Below are 16,692 nucleotides of genomic sequence, written 5' to 3'. Positions count from 1 at the left end.
AAAAACACGTTTTTTCTTGTTTTAACATATATAAAGTGGTCTCCCCTCACCCTGCCAGCACAGGGGAGACAAAATACCATGAATTTCTGCAAGCTCTCTGACCCCCGCCGGACAGAGTCCCCCAGTGTCACGTGGTTTTTTTTGAGCCGATTAGAATCTGCTCCCGTCGTTACGTAACGACAGGAGCAGATTTCCAGAGGTTCAGCCTCCGCTGCTGAAACCACGCCCACAACCAGCTCTCTACGGAGCTGGAGCGGTCCTTCCTTCAGCCAGTCGGATGCGGCGCCGCGGCGGAGCGGATCCGGGTTAAATCATCCAGGTTCCCGGGTGGTTTGGGAGCTGGGTCCTCGGGGATCTGTCCCAGGTCGGACCAGCTTCACTCTCCGAGATTTTCAGGCAAATCTGTTGGTTTGATCACCGATAACGGGCGATGCGTCGCGGATGCGCTCCGGAGCCGATCTGTGCGCCGGCCGTGGGGTTGCGTCGCCCGTCGCGCAGAATCCGCCGGGCAGATCCGGCTGAAATTCCGCTGGTCGGTCCCTGGGAGTCCCTGCTACCAGTCCAGGCCGGTTCCTGCGGTCCCGGCCGGTCGGAACCGGTCAGATTCCCCCGTTAAAGCCGCGGTGATGCGCGCTGCTCCCGGGCGCCCGGCGTGGCTCCGGGGCAGCGTTCAGCATCCGCCGGGTAGATCCGGCTTAAATAGTGCATAAATGTTATTTATATACAACTCATATTTTTTATTTTTTTAACAATAAAGTTTCCATTTGTGAAAATTCAGTGTTGTGATAATTTACAGGCTCGGGCTGCTCTGGCGGAGCAGGTTTATCCTCCTCCCCTGCTACACGTCATTCAGGGAGCCAATCAGCACAGAGCCTCATTATCATACCCCCCCCTTCCCTAAAAATGAGGCGCAGAAAAAGAGGTTAGAAGCGGTAAAACTATAGACAGGGCCCACAGGCTGGATTTATGATTTATGTAGAAAAAACAAGCTTTAGATTGTTTTTAAGACATTCAAGGCCTGTTTAAAATATACATTAAATGCCATAATAGGTCACCTTTAAGATAATTGCGGTCTTTCCCTCTTTGCATTGTGTTCATGCACCTGAAAGCTCCAGACCAGCAAACTGCCCAAACATCTGCTTTTCTAGAGGTCTGCGCACCTGCTGATGATCAGTTCATTAAGGACCGGTGATGAGCAGCATCTGACTGCAGCTTATCCTCTTAAATCCTCTTGGAACAGTGGTACTCTGGTTGGTCGGAGGATGTAGAGGTTTTGTGAGCCGTAGATGAAGCTGTGGGGCAGTAGTTCAGGGATCAGCGTTAGGAGGAACTAATCTTCACAGCTGCACCAGATCACTAACTAGTCCTCTCCTTCTACTCATCAAGTACAAAATCCAAACGAGATGGAAGCTCTTCATTTTGTTCTTTGTTCAAAGTTGCGCTGCATTTGTTTGAAAACATCTTTTTTTTTTTTTTTTTAATTCTAGTCTCTGTATGTCTGACTGTCTGTGAAAATGTCCCGACTGAGCTTCCTGTCATCTTTCTTCTGCAGGAGTCTTCCTGATCCCATACCTGCTCATCGTGTTTGTTGGAGGAATCCCCATCTTCTTCCTGGAGATCGCGCTCGGTCAGTTCATGAAGGCCGGCAGCATCAACGTGTGGAACATCGCTCCGCTGTTTAAAGGTGCAGTACGCCACGTCTGGGCGGGAAACCCCTGGTACAATACTGGAGAACTGTATTTAAGGCAACTTGCCACTAAAGAGGAGAGGTAGAGCAGAGTGGAGGTCCTGCCAGGTCCTCTGGACCTCTAAATCCTCTAAAACACCTCTAAAGAAAAGTTCTGTGAGGTTTCAGAGGCTCAGAGTTAACAACAGCATTGCTTCAAATGTCCAACCTTGTTGCTGATGTCACTGTTAAAAGATATATCTAAAGCATTGACCAGGTCTAAGATAAAGAGTTTGAGTTTGAGATGGAGCTCCAGACAAGTCCTAATCTGCAGACCTGCTTCCTGTCCAACGCAGAGCTTTCACACCAGACTCAGTTGGCTAGGTGGAAGCTAGGTCTGTGCGTTAAAGATATTTGATTTGATTAAAGATATTAAAAAAAAAGAGGAATTGTTGTTGTTTAAAGGCAGTGAGCTGTCGGAACAATAAATAAATGACAAAGAAATGCAGGAACTGTTTCAACATTAACACTTGTGAATACTATAAATGTTAGGGCTGGGTATTGTTAAGAACCTCACGTTTCGATTCGATTTCGATTCTTTAGTTTTCGATTCGACTTGGATTCTATTTTTATTTAAATGCTTCGATATCGATTCAGTAAGACGTAGAAATACACAAATACCTGTTGGCAATTTTTCATTATTTTTATTTTCATGCCTATCACCTGGCATGTTACTTCACATAGAAATTAACTGAGCAATTAAACTTAGCAGCACTATAATGGCTCACTTGTGCATTTTTATTGTAGTACAAAAGTAAAAAAAAAATAAAAAAAAAACACGACAGTTCTGTGTTGAGTAGCAGTTCATGCCGCCTCACTCCCACACAGTGCAGCGTCTTCACTCGGACTATGTCAGCAAATTAAAACTTGAAGCTTAGTCATTAAATTATTACCATCATTGTGTGCTAGGTCAATTTATTTATAAAGCCCATTTAAACAAAGTAATTAAACTGAAATAAAAAGTGACACACATACACACATGTATCACTGCCATTAACAAGCTAGCAGCTGCATCAGGCGAGCTAGCGTTTCTTCACTTTCAACCAGAACAAACGCAGGACATTGTACGACTCACTCAGCGACATCGTACGACTCCTTCATCTACGTCGGTGGCTGATGTTTCCGTTTCAGACGCTGTATCGTCACCGTGGTGCTTCCGCCCCATGTCAGATCACTTTTGCAAAGCTTGCATGTTACGCATTTTTCAGCTCTTCTGAGAGCTTTGGTCGAACCATTTTCTCTGCATCGGTCACTCGTAGAATTTACTTAATTTTCTTTAAAAATACCGCCTCCGCCTCCATTGAACTTGCTCTGCAGGTTGAGTTTTTTTGTCAGCCAGCGTTGAAAAAGTTCTGCAGATGAAGTAAATGGCCCCCAACATGATGCGAGTGACGCATAAATCATTTTGATGTCGTTAGAGGCCCCGCCCCTTCCCCTCCAAAGACACATGGTCCAGAGAACCAGTGTTGTGCATGAACGCGTTCAAATGAACACGTTCATTGAACACGTTCATTTCTGTGAGAACGTTGAACTGAACGCAACATATTTGCAAATAAAGAACTTGAACGTGAACTTGTTCATTCTGCAGATCAGGAACTGGAATTTTAACTGTTCAGATTATGTGAGTTTCAGCTTCAGTGTTTAGGTCCAATTATTACGGAATAATCCTTCTCATTTCACCAGCGGGCGGCGCGCACATTTAAAATACTCGACGAGACGACCACTTCACACTAAATTACCCACAATGCAGTGCACACACTAGCATAACAACGGGCACCAGCTCCATGGCAACGGCGGCCCAAGCCCGGGGCAGACTTTACATGACCAGTGAAGAGAGAGACGTTGCGGAGGCAGCGTCAGCGAGCCGTCAGATGATGCCTCCGCTTGTGATTACTTGCGGGAATCGTCTCCCAAAGAGGCCAAAGGTAAAAATCTAACCTTTCTGTGCAAATTATGTCCACCTGCGCTGAGAAAACAAGTCTGAGCGTCTGCCTCGTCAACTTCACATTTGAAACGTCATGTGGAGTTAAAGCATCTGTCCAGTGTGAGAAAATATCTGCGAGTCCTTGACAATCAAAAAAAGTTATCAGGAAAGACTAAGAAGACCCAACAGTCCCAAACGACCCCAGTCCCACTGCCTGCAGCCTTCAGTGGTTTGATCTCCTAGTAACAGGGGACAAACTGATAATGAACTACATTGTTGGAGATTTACAGCCTCTGAGTAAAGTTGAGAAGCCACTAGGACAATACATGATTGTATACAGCAGGGTGTTCAACCCTGTCCTGCATGTTTTAGATGTTTCCTTGCATCATCACACCTGATTCTAATAGTCATCATCAGCTTGTCATCCAGGTCTGCACAAGTCTGTTAATGACACAGTCATTTTTATCAGGGTTCTGAGGGGAAATATCTAAAACATGCAGGACAGACCACTTCAACAGTTTTAGCTAGGGGGGCGTTGCATTCGTACTTCTCACCTAAAAATATTCAAATGAACTGAATTTGAACTAGTTCAAAATGAAAATAGTGAACTATGAATGTGAACTGTTCATTTTTTAACTATTTGAACTGAACTTTGAACTAGTTCATGAGAAGTATGAACTTGCACAATACTGCAGAGAACAAGGAAAATCCTCCTGCTGAGTAAATAGTAGTAAATCAAACCAACTCTTTAAATTTCACAAAAAGTCACCAGTTGGCAAGAACCAGGAACAGAAAGTTAATTTAGAGTGAAAAGCAACTCCATGTCACCTGCTGGACCGTGTGTGTGTGTGTGTGTGTGTGTGTGTGTGTGTGTGTGTGTGTGTGTGTGTGTGTGTGTGTGTGTGTGTGTGTGTGTGTGTGTGTGTGTGTGTGTGTGTGTGTGTGTGTGTGTGTGTGTGTGTGTGTGTGTGTGTGTGTGTGTGTGTGTGTGTGTGTGTGTGTGTGTGTGTGTGTGTGTGTGTGTGTGTGTGTGTGTGTGTGTGTGTGTGTGTGTGTGTGTGTGTGTGTGTGTGTGTGTGTGTGTGTGTGTGTGTGTGTGTGTGTATGTGTGTATGTGTATGTGTATGTGTGTGTGTCTTATTTAAGCAGACATAAGAAAGAAAGAGAAAGAGGGAAACTCCAGATTCAGGAACAAAGTAAATACTTTCCATTAAATTTTAGATTGACAGAAACTTCACATTAAGCCCCCTGATATCCTGCTGAGGCTTTGTTACCGTGACAACCACCATAAATCCCCACAGTAAGCAGTTCAATAGGTGAGTCTGTGTTCAAATACACAGATTTGGTTTTCTGTGGAGGTGATAAATCTGGTGTACGTGCCTGCACACACACACACACACACACACTCATGCATGCATGCACACACACACGCACGCAGTGCTTATTACAGGCCTGATCTGTGCAGGAGGTCACATGACTGCTTCGATGACTCAGTTTACCTGCGTGGTGGTGTGAAAGCACCGCTCGGTCTGACCCACTTCTTCCTGTCAACATGGCGCTCAGCGGGCGCCCCCTACCTGCACATCTGCTTCTGCACGCCAACTTTTCTCTTGCCTCTTGTATTTTTCCTGCTGTCGTTTTCTCATGAGTTTTACCTGTAACCAACCGTCCTGGACGCCAGCGGGGACTCATCATGGTTAAAGTTGGCACCAGCGGCTGGAGAGTGGGCTTGAGCTGTCTCTCGTGGTTTCATCGGTTCCCTGGAGCCAGTTTGTCATGAACTGATACACATGTGCCACGAAGGCTGCACACAGCCCATCTTTAGCTCACATGGGAGTACATATGAGTGCTGGCTGGGATGTTTGACCACTCAAATGTTTTACTTGTATGCTTCTTGTCCGAAAACGAGTCGTGAAAGTGTTAATGAGCAACTAAACATGGAACCTGGATGTTTAAATTAAGAACTAACATTTTCTAGGAGTTAATCATTAGACTTGACCAGTTTTTAACCCTTAACACCCCAATCAGCCCGTCTGCCTGTTTATTGTCGTAACTAGGACGACAGAGACAGCACTTCCTGAATGCCTCTGTCAGCGGGAGGCAGATAACCGTGGTAACTGCTCCCAAGTGTACTTGCATGCAGTGCGAGACGAAGGCGTTGGGACGCTTGTGAGCAAACTTTATTTAAAAGCTCACTGACACAAGTGAGAACCGGGCGGAGGTTAAAGTTAGCATCCGTGTAGCATGCCGTTGCATTTATCAATTCAGTATATATATATATATATATATATATATATATATATATATATATATATATATATATATATATATATATACGTTTGTTGCAGTCTCATGGTCGGAGTCATGCCTCGTTTAAAGGCACGCAGTGTCGTAATACCACCTTTGACCACATGGTGGCAGCGCAGGAGCGGTTTCATGAGGTACGCTGAACCGTCCCCGCTCATTAACGCAGGATTGTTAGTGGCGCTTGGGGCTGCCTGCGCCCCCGTGTGGTCACAAGCGCTCACCTGGACTCGACCCAGCGTCCTGACGAAGACCATGTTGAGCAGCAGAAAAAGCGGGACGCTGCACGTAAACAGGAAGTAGCGGACGTCGCTGCTTACTTCTTCTCATGAACATCTGTGCCGTAAGTCTCCGGTCCAGGTCCCGGAGGGCCTCGGTGTCCCTGCTCCGGCACGCCTGACTCAAGCGAACGGATCCCCACAAAGGCCTGCCTGGGTCCGTTCACCAGAACCGGGTGTGGTGGAGCAGGGAAACATCCAGGACATCCAGGACCTGAACTGGAGGACACTGTTTGATGGAACTGGTGGATGACGTCCCTGCTGTGGTCTCTGCAGGTCTGGGCTACGCCTCCATGGTCATCGTCTTCTTCTGCAACACCTACTACATCATGGTTCTGGCCTGGGGCTTCTACTACCTGATCAAGTCCTTCGGCTCCACCCTCCCCTGGTCCACCTGCGACAACCCCTGGAACACGCCCAACTGCATCGAGATCTTCCACCACCAGGACTGCAAGAACGCAAGCTTCGCCAACACCACCGTGGGCACCGGCAACATGACCTGCGCCGACCTGACCGATGCCCGCTCGCCCATCATCGAGTTCTGGGAGTGAGTTCTGCTCCGGCTGGTCCTGCTCGGCCTGGGATCTGCCTGGTTCTGTCAAGGCTAATGTTTTTGTGTCTCTGTGCAGGAACAAGGTGCTGAACATCTCGTCTGGTCTGGGCGATACCGGACGGATGAACTGGGAGCTCTTGTTGTGTCTGATAGCCGTCTGGATTATGGTGTACTTCTGCGTCTGGAAGGGAGTCAAGTCCACCGGGAAGGTAACGATGCTCGTGGTTTGCAGAGTGCCCGTCATGAAAGTGCAGTTCAGGAAGTTGGAAAGAGAGGGAAAACCTCCTGAACTAAAGCTCGCTCATAGGAGGCGTCGGCCCTGTAGGTCATGTGATCCAGCTGAACGACAGCAGAACTTCTAAAAAAACCTGATGCTGTCCCTTTAAGACTCCAACCTTCAGCTGACGGCTGATTCATTCAGTCTCAGTGTGCGTGAGGGTGTGTGTGCTGTGGTTACGAGACACGCACACACTCCAGTCACATGGTAGGTTAAGCGTTGCCACGACTACCACGGGTGGGTGGTAATGGTGGGGGGGGTTGGGGGGCTGTGAGGTGGCAAATTGTGAGTGGCTGTCTCATGGGAGGGCAGCTTGACCGCAGTGGGACGTGACTAAAAACACCCTGCGACGTACGGGACATGGCAGCTGCTGCAGCGCCAGTATCAGTGACATTAATGTCGTTATGGGTCACTGATAATGAAGCAGAACGATATGAACAGGATCACAGTCCACATCAACTTGACCTACAGCAGATAATGTATGTATGTGGGTGGATACAGGACGTTTAGCCTCTAATCTACATCCTATGAAATAAAAAAAGGGAATGTGGGTAATACTAAGTACCGCTCACTGCTTCTGTAGGATTTGAGACGGTGAGACGCAGACAGGTCATGAGCTCTTGATGACTTGATCGTCAGCAGGTGGGCAGACCTTTTTTAAAAGACGATGTTTGGATGAAATGTTACAGAATAAAATCACTAGCTCCATCTCAGGGCCTCCAGGTCCAGGCATGTTAAAGTCCACGACAGCAGAACCAGAAGAAGACCGGACCAGGACGGGTTGTGGAGGAAATGTGTTCTGTCTAAAAACAACCTGGAAGCAGGACTGAGGTCCACAAACCTGCATCTGAACAAACCAGAAAACTTCTGGAACCATGTCCTCTGGACACATGACACCAACGTGGAGATGTTTGGTCTTCATGTCCAGAACCATGTTTGGAGGAAACCAGCAGAACCACCTCAGACCCACCATCAATACGGTGGTGGAGGGATGGTGGTCTGGACGTGGACACCTGTCAGTCCCTGAGTGGACCATGAAGTCCTCTGTAGACCAGAGTTTTCTAGAGACACATGTGAGGACATGTGACAGAAAAGGATCCTAAACACAGCAGCAGCTCTAGATAAGAATGATGAAGAAGAAAAGAATCAAGGTTCTGGAAGGACCTGGTCAGAGTCCAGACCTGAACCTGGTTGAGATGCTGTGATGAACCTTCAGAGACGTCCAAGAACCCCAATGACCTGAAGCAACGTTGGACAGAACGAAAATCTAAGGTCAAAGTTATACAGAAATACAGAGGCGTGTTTTGATTGTTTGAGCAGCGTTGTAGAGTTTAACTGAGCAAAAACAGGTGACTAAATAGTTAGGAGTATAAAAGTTCCTACTGGAGGTGTCGTCTCATTGGAGCTGTCACCCGTGAGGCGAAGCTCTGAGTGTCCTCTCTTCGCTGCTCTCACTATGTGGCACGTACAAGGGTGTGTGTGTAAGTGTGTTAATGTTTGTGCACGCTCAGGAACGTTGCAGAGCGCTCACACGGCTCTCAGTACCAACAGAAACATTTGGGGTTGACGGTCATCAGCGGGAAGCTGAAAGCTGAGCCGAGCAGGGCGAGAGAGCCTGAGAAACACTGAGGGACAGAAAGAGAGAGAGTCCATTCACAGATCAGCGGTCATAAACACAAGAACCACGTGTGTGTCTTTGTCTGCACACAAACCGATGGAAGGGGTGCACTTCGTTTCTTTTAGAGCACTTCAGCATTATATAAGTTGCAGTGTGGTCCAGCCTTAGTAAATACAGCAGAAATATAGCTGGATGTGTGCATTTGTTCACACGCTGAAGACCTTTAGCAGGTTTGTTGCCTCGTTTTTGCTCAGTATTTTCGCCAACGACTTACGAAATGGACAACTTTATCGGCACATCAAGAAAAGAAACCAAAGGGACGACCGCAGACTCTAGAAGAAGAGCTGGACCAGCCCACTGTGATGTCATTCCCAGGTTTCTGAAGGGTGCTTCTGATCCCTTCCTTTTTCTTTTCTTGTTGCCATTTTGTAAATGGGCAGAACAGATGTGGAACACACCCACCTTCTGTCAATCATGTTGAGATACCCTGGTTTGGCTGCCTTTAGCTTATAGCAGCATCAGTGCTAAATAATAGCTCTCTACATTCGGCCCAACCGCGTCCTCAGACCCTTCCTCTGGTAGCTGTGTGGAATTCTGGGTAAAACACACCACTTCACTGAAACGGGCCTCAATGTGGGACCAGCCGTGGTGCGTGTGTGCGTGTGTGTGTGTCTGTTGTGAGTCTCAGCAGGTCTCAGATCAGTTTCGTACCTGCTGTGACTTCTTGTTTTCGTAGCTTCGTCCTCACAGATGGGGCTGCTCACCTTCAGCATCTTTTTGTGTCAAGAAGCAGCGGGAACGCTGCTGGGCCTCTTTATCATCTTCTTCTTCATGAGGCAACTCAGATTCAGTTACTGGCTCAGAAAACGGGGGCGCACACACTGTCATGTTAAACACATGAATGGTGCTTAACCTGCAGCTGATGCAACATGTGAGGAAGTAAGGAGAGAGGAAAGGGAGGGAGGGAGGATGGAAGGGAAGATGGGTAGAAGACAAGAAGGTAGGTAGGAAGAAGGAAAGGATAGAAAGTAGGATGGATGGAAGGTAGGAAGGAAGGAAGTCAGAGTTAATGACGACGTTCCTCTTGTAGCTGAGCAGAACCGAGCCACTGTAAGACATAGTGTGTGTGTAGGTGTGTGTTTGTGTAGGTGTGTGTGTGTTGATGTGTGTTGGTGTGTGTTTTTCAGATCGTGTACTTCACGGCCACCTTCCCCTATGTGGTCCTCGTCATCCTGCTGGTCAGGGGAGTCACCCTTCCTGGGGCGTACACGGGCATCATGTACTACATCAAACCGGACTGGTCCAAGCTGGAGGAGGCTCAGGTAGGTTCACCACGCCGGCTCCGTCAGGCAGACGTCACCTCGTCTTCAAGGAAGTGTTTGATGCATGAACTTTGCGCAAAAAAGTAGATGCTGCACATGAGCCGATAGCAGGAGATCTGCAGGTCGTCCACTGAGGAGACAAGACAAAAAGAAGTAGTTTTATACAATAAAAATAACAATGTGTCGATAATGAAACAAAAAATATTATTTTGGTAATGTTAAAGATAAAATTGGGGTTTTTGTCCGTGTCAAGACATGCCGGACCGTCCTGGAGACTCCTTAGCACAAGGATGTCGGTGGCTCCATACAGCCCCATGAAGAAGAAGCGGTATTACTACATACAGTGGCTTTAAACATACAAAGTGAAGTAGTTTCCAGATATTGTTCTGGGCAGCGAACGCCTCAGATGTCTCACCTGTGAGGTCTGACCCTGCAGGTGTGGATAGACGCTGGCACACAGATCTTCTTCTCCTACGCCATCGGCCTCGGAGCCCTGACCGCTCTAGGAAGCTACAACCGCTTCAACAATGACTGCTACAAGTAGGACGCACAGAGACACACACACACACACACACACACACACACACACACACACACACACACACACACACACACACACACACACACACACACACACACACACACACACACACACACACACACACACTTGAGGTCAAAACGATCAGCCCTCCACTAGTTAATAATAATAAAAGAACTCTTAAGGGATCTCAGCAACCGTCCCAGATCCTCTTGGAGGTTTCAGAGCTCCCTCCACGGACCACAGCAGGGCTGAGATCTGGGTTCTGAGAGAACATTTGTCCCCTGGATGAGTTTAGATGGATGTTTTGGGTCTTTGTCTGACCTTAAACTAAACTAGCAGTAGATTTCATACAGGAGTCTTCAGAAGATCAACAGAATCCTCGTGATCCCACCGACCCGAACAAGGTTCCCCGTGTCTGGACCTGGAGAAAGGCCCACAGCATCATTCTCCCACCATCATGTTTCACTGCAGGTTTTGGGTTGACAGCCTCCAGCATCCGTGTGTCCAAACAGCTCAAGTCTGTTCTTATCAGACCCAGAACTCATCCCCATGTTCCAGGGGTTCACATCTGGCTTTTCAGATTCAGATTCAGATTCAGAAAAACTTTATTTATCCCTGAGGGGCAATTTCAATTCAATTTCTTTGATGAAGTTCTTCTGGGACGATGACCTTGAAGGCGAGGAGCCGTCACAGCTGTTCATGCCAGATCAAGTTAAGCATCAATCATCTCAAGAAGATGGATTCCCATCAACGTACCTCAATACTTTCATCCCCAAAGTTCTGAAACGCGTGCTGTCATCCGTGTCCTTGAAGGGTCAGATGTTGATGGATTGATCAGATGAGGAGTGGGGGACAAAACATTTTAACCACCTCAGCCTGTCGGTCGCTCCTTTGAGTAGCTGCGAATCGAAGCCGGGCGTCACCTGACCTCTTTCCTCCCGTGTCCTCTCCTGCAGGGACGCCTTCATCCTGGCCCTCATCAACAGCGGGACCAGTTTCTTTGCTGGTTTTGTCGTCTTCTCCATTCTGGGCTTCATGGCAGCAGAGCAGGGCGTCGACATCTCACAGGTCGCTGAATCAGGTAATCACTCGAGCTAAAGCGCTGCATGTTCACGTAGAGGTCGTCTTCACTGTTTCTGGGTCCGCGGCAGCGTGGTGGGTGTTCTCCATGAAGGGACGGGGCGTTGTGTTGTAGGCTGTTGGCATCTGAGCCCAGAACAAAGATGCCGAGGTCCCGGGTGACCGTGCACAGATGTCAACAGTCAACAGTATTCAAGGTGTAGAGACGTTCCTTCACAGGAGCACTTGAACACCTGTAGGTCAAATGATGGACCAAAAAGAGTCCCATGGTCTCTTCTGCAGGAAGTGTTCCCTGTGTTCATGATGTAGCACAGACTGTACTGCTGTTTAAGGTGTTTCCTGCTCAAACACCTGGCTCAGATGAATGGGTCACTGTCAGACTTGTGTTGACCTTAAAGACAAGCTTGAGGTCATCTGTTCATTTAAACCAGCGGTATTGGAGAAGGGCAGTTGTCCCCCAGGGCCTGGATTGGAGAACACTGATGTAGCAGGTCAAAAAGACTGCCTCTCTTAACTCCTAAATAGTTTCACAAATTATCCTAAAGTTCTGATTGCGAGACTCCTCCGCTTGGACCTCGTGGACAAAAACCTCCCACAAATGTCCCAGACGTGGTCTGCTCCACTTTTTAAGGGGCTTGCAACGATTTGTTGGAGAGATTTTGTTTGGAGTAAACAAGGTTTTGGCTTCAGTGATTGTAGAACTAAAAATGACCCGACCAAAATGAAAGAAGTTCATGACATCCAGAACCTCCGGGACATCCAGAACCTCCAGACTTGGAAACGCGGTTGTGTTTTATTGACATTTTGGAAACGTGGCTGCTGTGTTGACCATGAGGACAGTGTTGATCTTTATGTGTATGTGTCTGTGCGTGTGTGTGTGCGTGTGTGTGGTCTCCGGCCAACTGTAGGTGTATTAATAGCCCTGCAGCACATGACGTGACATCTCCAACGTGCTTATATTTAGTTTGTCCTCAGAAGGCTGCAGGACTTCATGTGGACTGGTTCTGGATCGGGTTCTGTTGGAGGCATGGCTTTATGTCTTCACCTGGTCTGTGAAAAAAGATGTATATGAAACGATTAGGTGCTGCCAAAGTGTGTATGAAGCCCGCAGAACCTGGTTTACTGTCTGTTAGCAGGCAGGTAGCCGTATGAACAGTTCTCCCTGCTAACGCTAATGTATATATATATATGTGTGTGTGTATGTGTGCAGCAGATGCCTCAGTGTTTCATTAATCATTTAATTTTAATCTCGCTGCAAAAAGAACAAAAGTAAATCTACTTTACTCTGAACTCTGACACATTTAAAATGGTTTAAAGTTTTAGCCTCAGTGTGTGTGTGCGTGTGTGTGAGATTATTGAGATGTGTGGTGACATGTGACTCGTCTCAGTCTGTGAAACACATGTGCAGCTGTTAACTTCCTGTACAGACGAGCTTTAGAACAGGTGAACGTGTCGGTACGTTTAGTCTGCAGCTGATTGGATGAAGCACGTGTCAATCACGACAAGCTCTGAGGGCACAGAGGGCCAGTCTGTTGATGTTAACGCTGTGTTCAGCATCCAGCAACAAAAAATCTGTGCAAGATTTAATTCAAATATACTATTTAATAAAGGGAAAAAGAAAAATATCTGACATTTATATGTGATTATTATCTGAGTGTATTGTGATAGGGGTAATAGAGGTGTTCCAGGTGGGAGTAGAACTGCATCAAGGGCCCTTCTCGTTGCCATGGCGACGGGTGGTTTGACAGGTGAGGTCAGGGGGGAGTCTCTGTGGACAGTGATATTTGTAGATGACACTGTGACCTGTGGAGAGAGTGGAGAGCAGGTCGAAGAACAGCTGGAGAGGTGGAGAAATGAGATGGAGAGAAGAGGGTTGGAGGTCTGCTGCAGCGAGACAGAATATCTGTCCATCCTTTAAGAGTAGAAGAAATATAAAAAACACTACAATCTATAAAAAAATATGTGTTCAGATCTTTGGCATATTTAAGCCTGATCTTTAAAAAAAAAACATTTTGTACAAGATTTTTTTACGTTCATTTAGTTGGACCAGAGTCTAGGTTTAGTCGGACTGTTGGGAGCCAAAATTTAAATCACAACAGAAAACTGGTTTAGTTGGACCAGAGACCAGGTTTAGTCCAGGTTAGAACACATTCCGGGTTTAGTTGTAACAAACTCCAGGTTTACCATAGTTGGAACAGAGTCCAGTCTAGTCCAGGTTTAGTCCAGGTTTAGTCCAGGTTTAGTCCAGGTTTAGTCCAGGTTTAGTCCAGGTTTAGTCCAGGTTTAGTCCAGGTTTAGTCCAGGTTTAGAGTGTAAGTGGGGGTCCAGCCGAACCAGCGGTGAAAGTTGAGACTGCTTAGACGAGTCCTGAGGTTTGATGACCCTCCAATGTTATCGTCGTACATTTAGGAGTTTAACATGTTGAACATCATCCGTCGTAAAAACATCTACCAAACACTGAAGCTGCACGTCAACATTTATGTAAATGACTCAGAGTGTTTACACCTGTGTTACTGTACAATTGGACTTGTATAAAACATGAAAGCTGTGCAGATGAAGAAGGTATCCAGCTTCCTTGAGATCTGTGGAGCTGCTTCATTCATCACACGTCCTACAAATCACTCAGAAACTATTTCAATCATTTCAAACTGCAAAATACAAACCACCAAGCACTTAGATGCACGTTATTGTGCAGTTTTCAGTCTTAAAATACAAGTAAAAGTTACAAAAGACGATGTTGTTTGGATTGTTTAACAGATAAATGTGTATCGTACCTACTGACGACGTGTGGTCGCTGCTCTTGTGACATCGTCCTTCCCGGGAAACAAACGCAGCACAGCGTTTGTATCTGGACACATGAACAGGGGACGAAGCTCAAACAGCTGTTATCGTGCACTTCTGCAGGCGTGTGTTCAAGCCCGTGTGTGTGTGTGTGTGTTGCAGGTCCAGGTCTGGCCTTTATCGCATATCCGAAGGCCGTCAGCCTGATGCCGGTGGCTCCGCTCTGGGCGGCGCTCTTCTTCTTCATGCTGCTGCTGCTCGGACTCGACAGTCAGGTGACCAGAACTCGTCGATCAAGACATGCACCCCATCTGTCTCTGTGTTCGCAGCAACGTGACTAAAAGTAATGTATATTCTCTTAATACGGCTGATAAAGAGACAAAGGAATAAACAAAAAACCCCAACACGGTTCCAATCTGCAGGTCTTTTGCCCGTGTGGCTGCCTGAACTCAGATCCGTCCATCTCATTTACCTCAGCCCAGGATACAGCCGGTTTATGTCATCTGGACCACATCAGGCCCAGAGAACCGAAGCCATGAGCCGTGTTAGGCCCAGCTTGTGTCTGGCGAGCTAAACGGGCCAAAAGCAGCTCAGATGAAACCCAAACGGGTCTGTTCGCTGAAACATACGGGAACACATTTTCTCAGGTCGCTTCATCAAAATAAGTTTTGTTGAAAAGACCTGAAGACCTGAACTGGTCCGAGGAGGTGACGTGGACAGGAATCTGGGCGTTGTGTGCGTGTGAATGCTACACGCCGTCCTGCATGTGGAGCGTTTCAGCGTCAGAGGTCTCAGCAGCAGAAACCACCTGGACTGGACCAGAAGATACAGTAGCTCGGTACTTCAGTGGGAGTAGAAGTTCTGATTCAGCACACTCTGAAAACTACCTGAAGAGTGACCTGTCAACTTCATCCATGGTCGTCAGTTCCAAACTCAGACCAGGTGCTGATGTTCCAGCTGCTTCAGAAACTCCTCTACCAAAATCAGCTGATGACAAACACCCCAAACTGCCAGCGACACCTGAGCAACACCGGTTCGGCCCAGAAACAACGTTACATGTAGCCGCCAGACGGAGCGAGACGCGGAGACATGGAGACACGTTTGCTCCAGACGAGCAAATGAGCAAACCAGACAGGCACCCACCTCTGAAAGGCCCTCGCCGGGCCTCGAGGACTCGCTGAGGGCCGCAACGGTAAATCCATGTAGGCTGAATCAAATCTTCATGTCGCCCAGATAAAAAAAGAACTGCATCAAACATGTTGAAACCTTTAGAATATCAGGGGTACAAATGTAGTCCAGATGAAGATCCCCGTCCTTGTGTGTGATGAAAGCTGCTGGTGCCTTCAGGGACTCTGACTCTGGCGCTGTGTGTCCCTGCAGTTTGTCGGGGTGGAGGGCTTCGTTACCGGGATCCTGGATCTGTTTCCTGGAAAATACTACCATCGCTACAAACGGGAGATCTCCGTGGCGATATGCTGCTTGCTGTGCTTCATCATCGACCTCTCCATGGTGACGCAGGTGAGTGTGGAGACGTGAACACGCAGACCGGACCAGAACCGGAAGTACCGACACGCTGGTGTTTGTCTCTGCAGGGGGGGATGTACGTCTTCCAGCTGTTCGACTACTACTCAGCCAGCGGCATGACTCTGCTGTGGCAGGCATTCTGGGAATGCATAGTGGTCGCCTGGGTCTACGGTAGGACACACACACACACACACACACACACACACACACACACACACACACACACACACACACACACTGTAAACTGATGTAACTGTGTCGTTGAAGAAAGATTGCGCTGATTTAACATTTTATTGTGTGTCAAGTTGGTAAGAAATAACGTCTACTCAGCACAGCATCTCAACCAGGTTCAGGTCTGGACTCTGACCAGGTTCAGGTCTGGACTCTGACCAGGTCATTCCAGAACCTGGATTCTTTTCTTCTTCATCATTCCTATCTAGAGCTGCTGCTGTGTTTGGGATACATACAGGACTGTCTCAGAAAATTAAAATATTGTGATAAAGTCCTTTATTTTCTGTAATGCAAAAATGTCATACATTCTGGATTCATTACAAATCAACTGAAATATTGCAAGCCTTTTATTATTTTAATATTGCTGATCATGTTTTACAGCTTATCCTATCTAAAAAATTTAGAATATTCTGGGAATCTTAATCTTAAACTGTAAGCCATAATTAGCCATATTAAAATAATAAAAGGCTTGCAATATTTCAGTTGATTTGTAATGAATCCAGAATGTATGACATTTTTGTTTTTTTAATTGC

The 16,692-nt window shown here is 47.0% G+C and overlaps 1 protein-coding gene across 1 annotated transcript in view; it reads left to right on the top strand.

Moving 5' to 3' along the window:
* slc6a8 (solute carrier family 6 member 8) overlaps positions 1-16,692 on the top strand; it is a 52,121-nt gene that overhangs the window by 22,296 nt on the left and 13,133 nt on the right. Inside the window, exons 2-10 of the mRNA XM_061735680.1 lie at positions 1,553-1,684; positions 6,509-6,779; positions 6,862-6,994; positions 9,868-10,002; positions 10,439-10,542; positions 11,500-11,624; positions 14,567-14,679; positions 15,785-15,922; positions 15,997-16,099. Coding sequence (XP_061591664.1) covers positions 1,553-1,684; positions 6,509-6,779; positions 6,862-6,994; positions 9,868-10,002; positions 10,439-10,542; positions 11,500-11,624; positions 14,567-14,679; positions 15,785-15,922; positions 15,997-16,099 — 1,254 coding nt within the window. The remainder of the gene's footprint in view (positions 1-1,552; positions 1,685-6,508; positions 6,780-6,861; positions 6,995-9,867; positions 10,003-10,438; positions 10,543-11,499; positions 11,625-14,566; positions 14,680-15,784; positions 15,923-15,996; positions 16,100-16,692) is intronic.

The sequence above is a fragment of the Cololabis saira genome, chromosome 12 (assembly GCF_033807715.1).
Source record: "Cololabis saira isolate AMF1-May2022 chromosome 12, fColSai1.1, whole genome shotgun sequence".
NCBI lineage: Eukaryota > Metazoa > Chordata > Actinopteri > Beloniformes > Belonidae > Cololabis > Cololabis saira.
The sequence above is the reverse complement of the archived record's forward strand: the minus strand, read 5'-3'. Positions and strand labels throughout refer to the sequence as shown.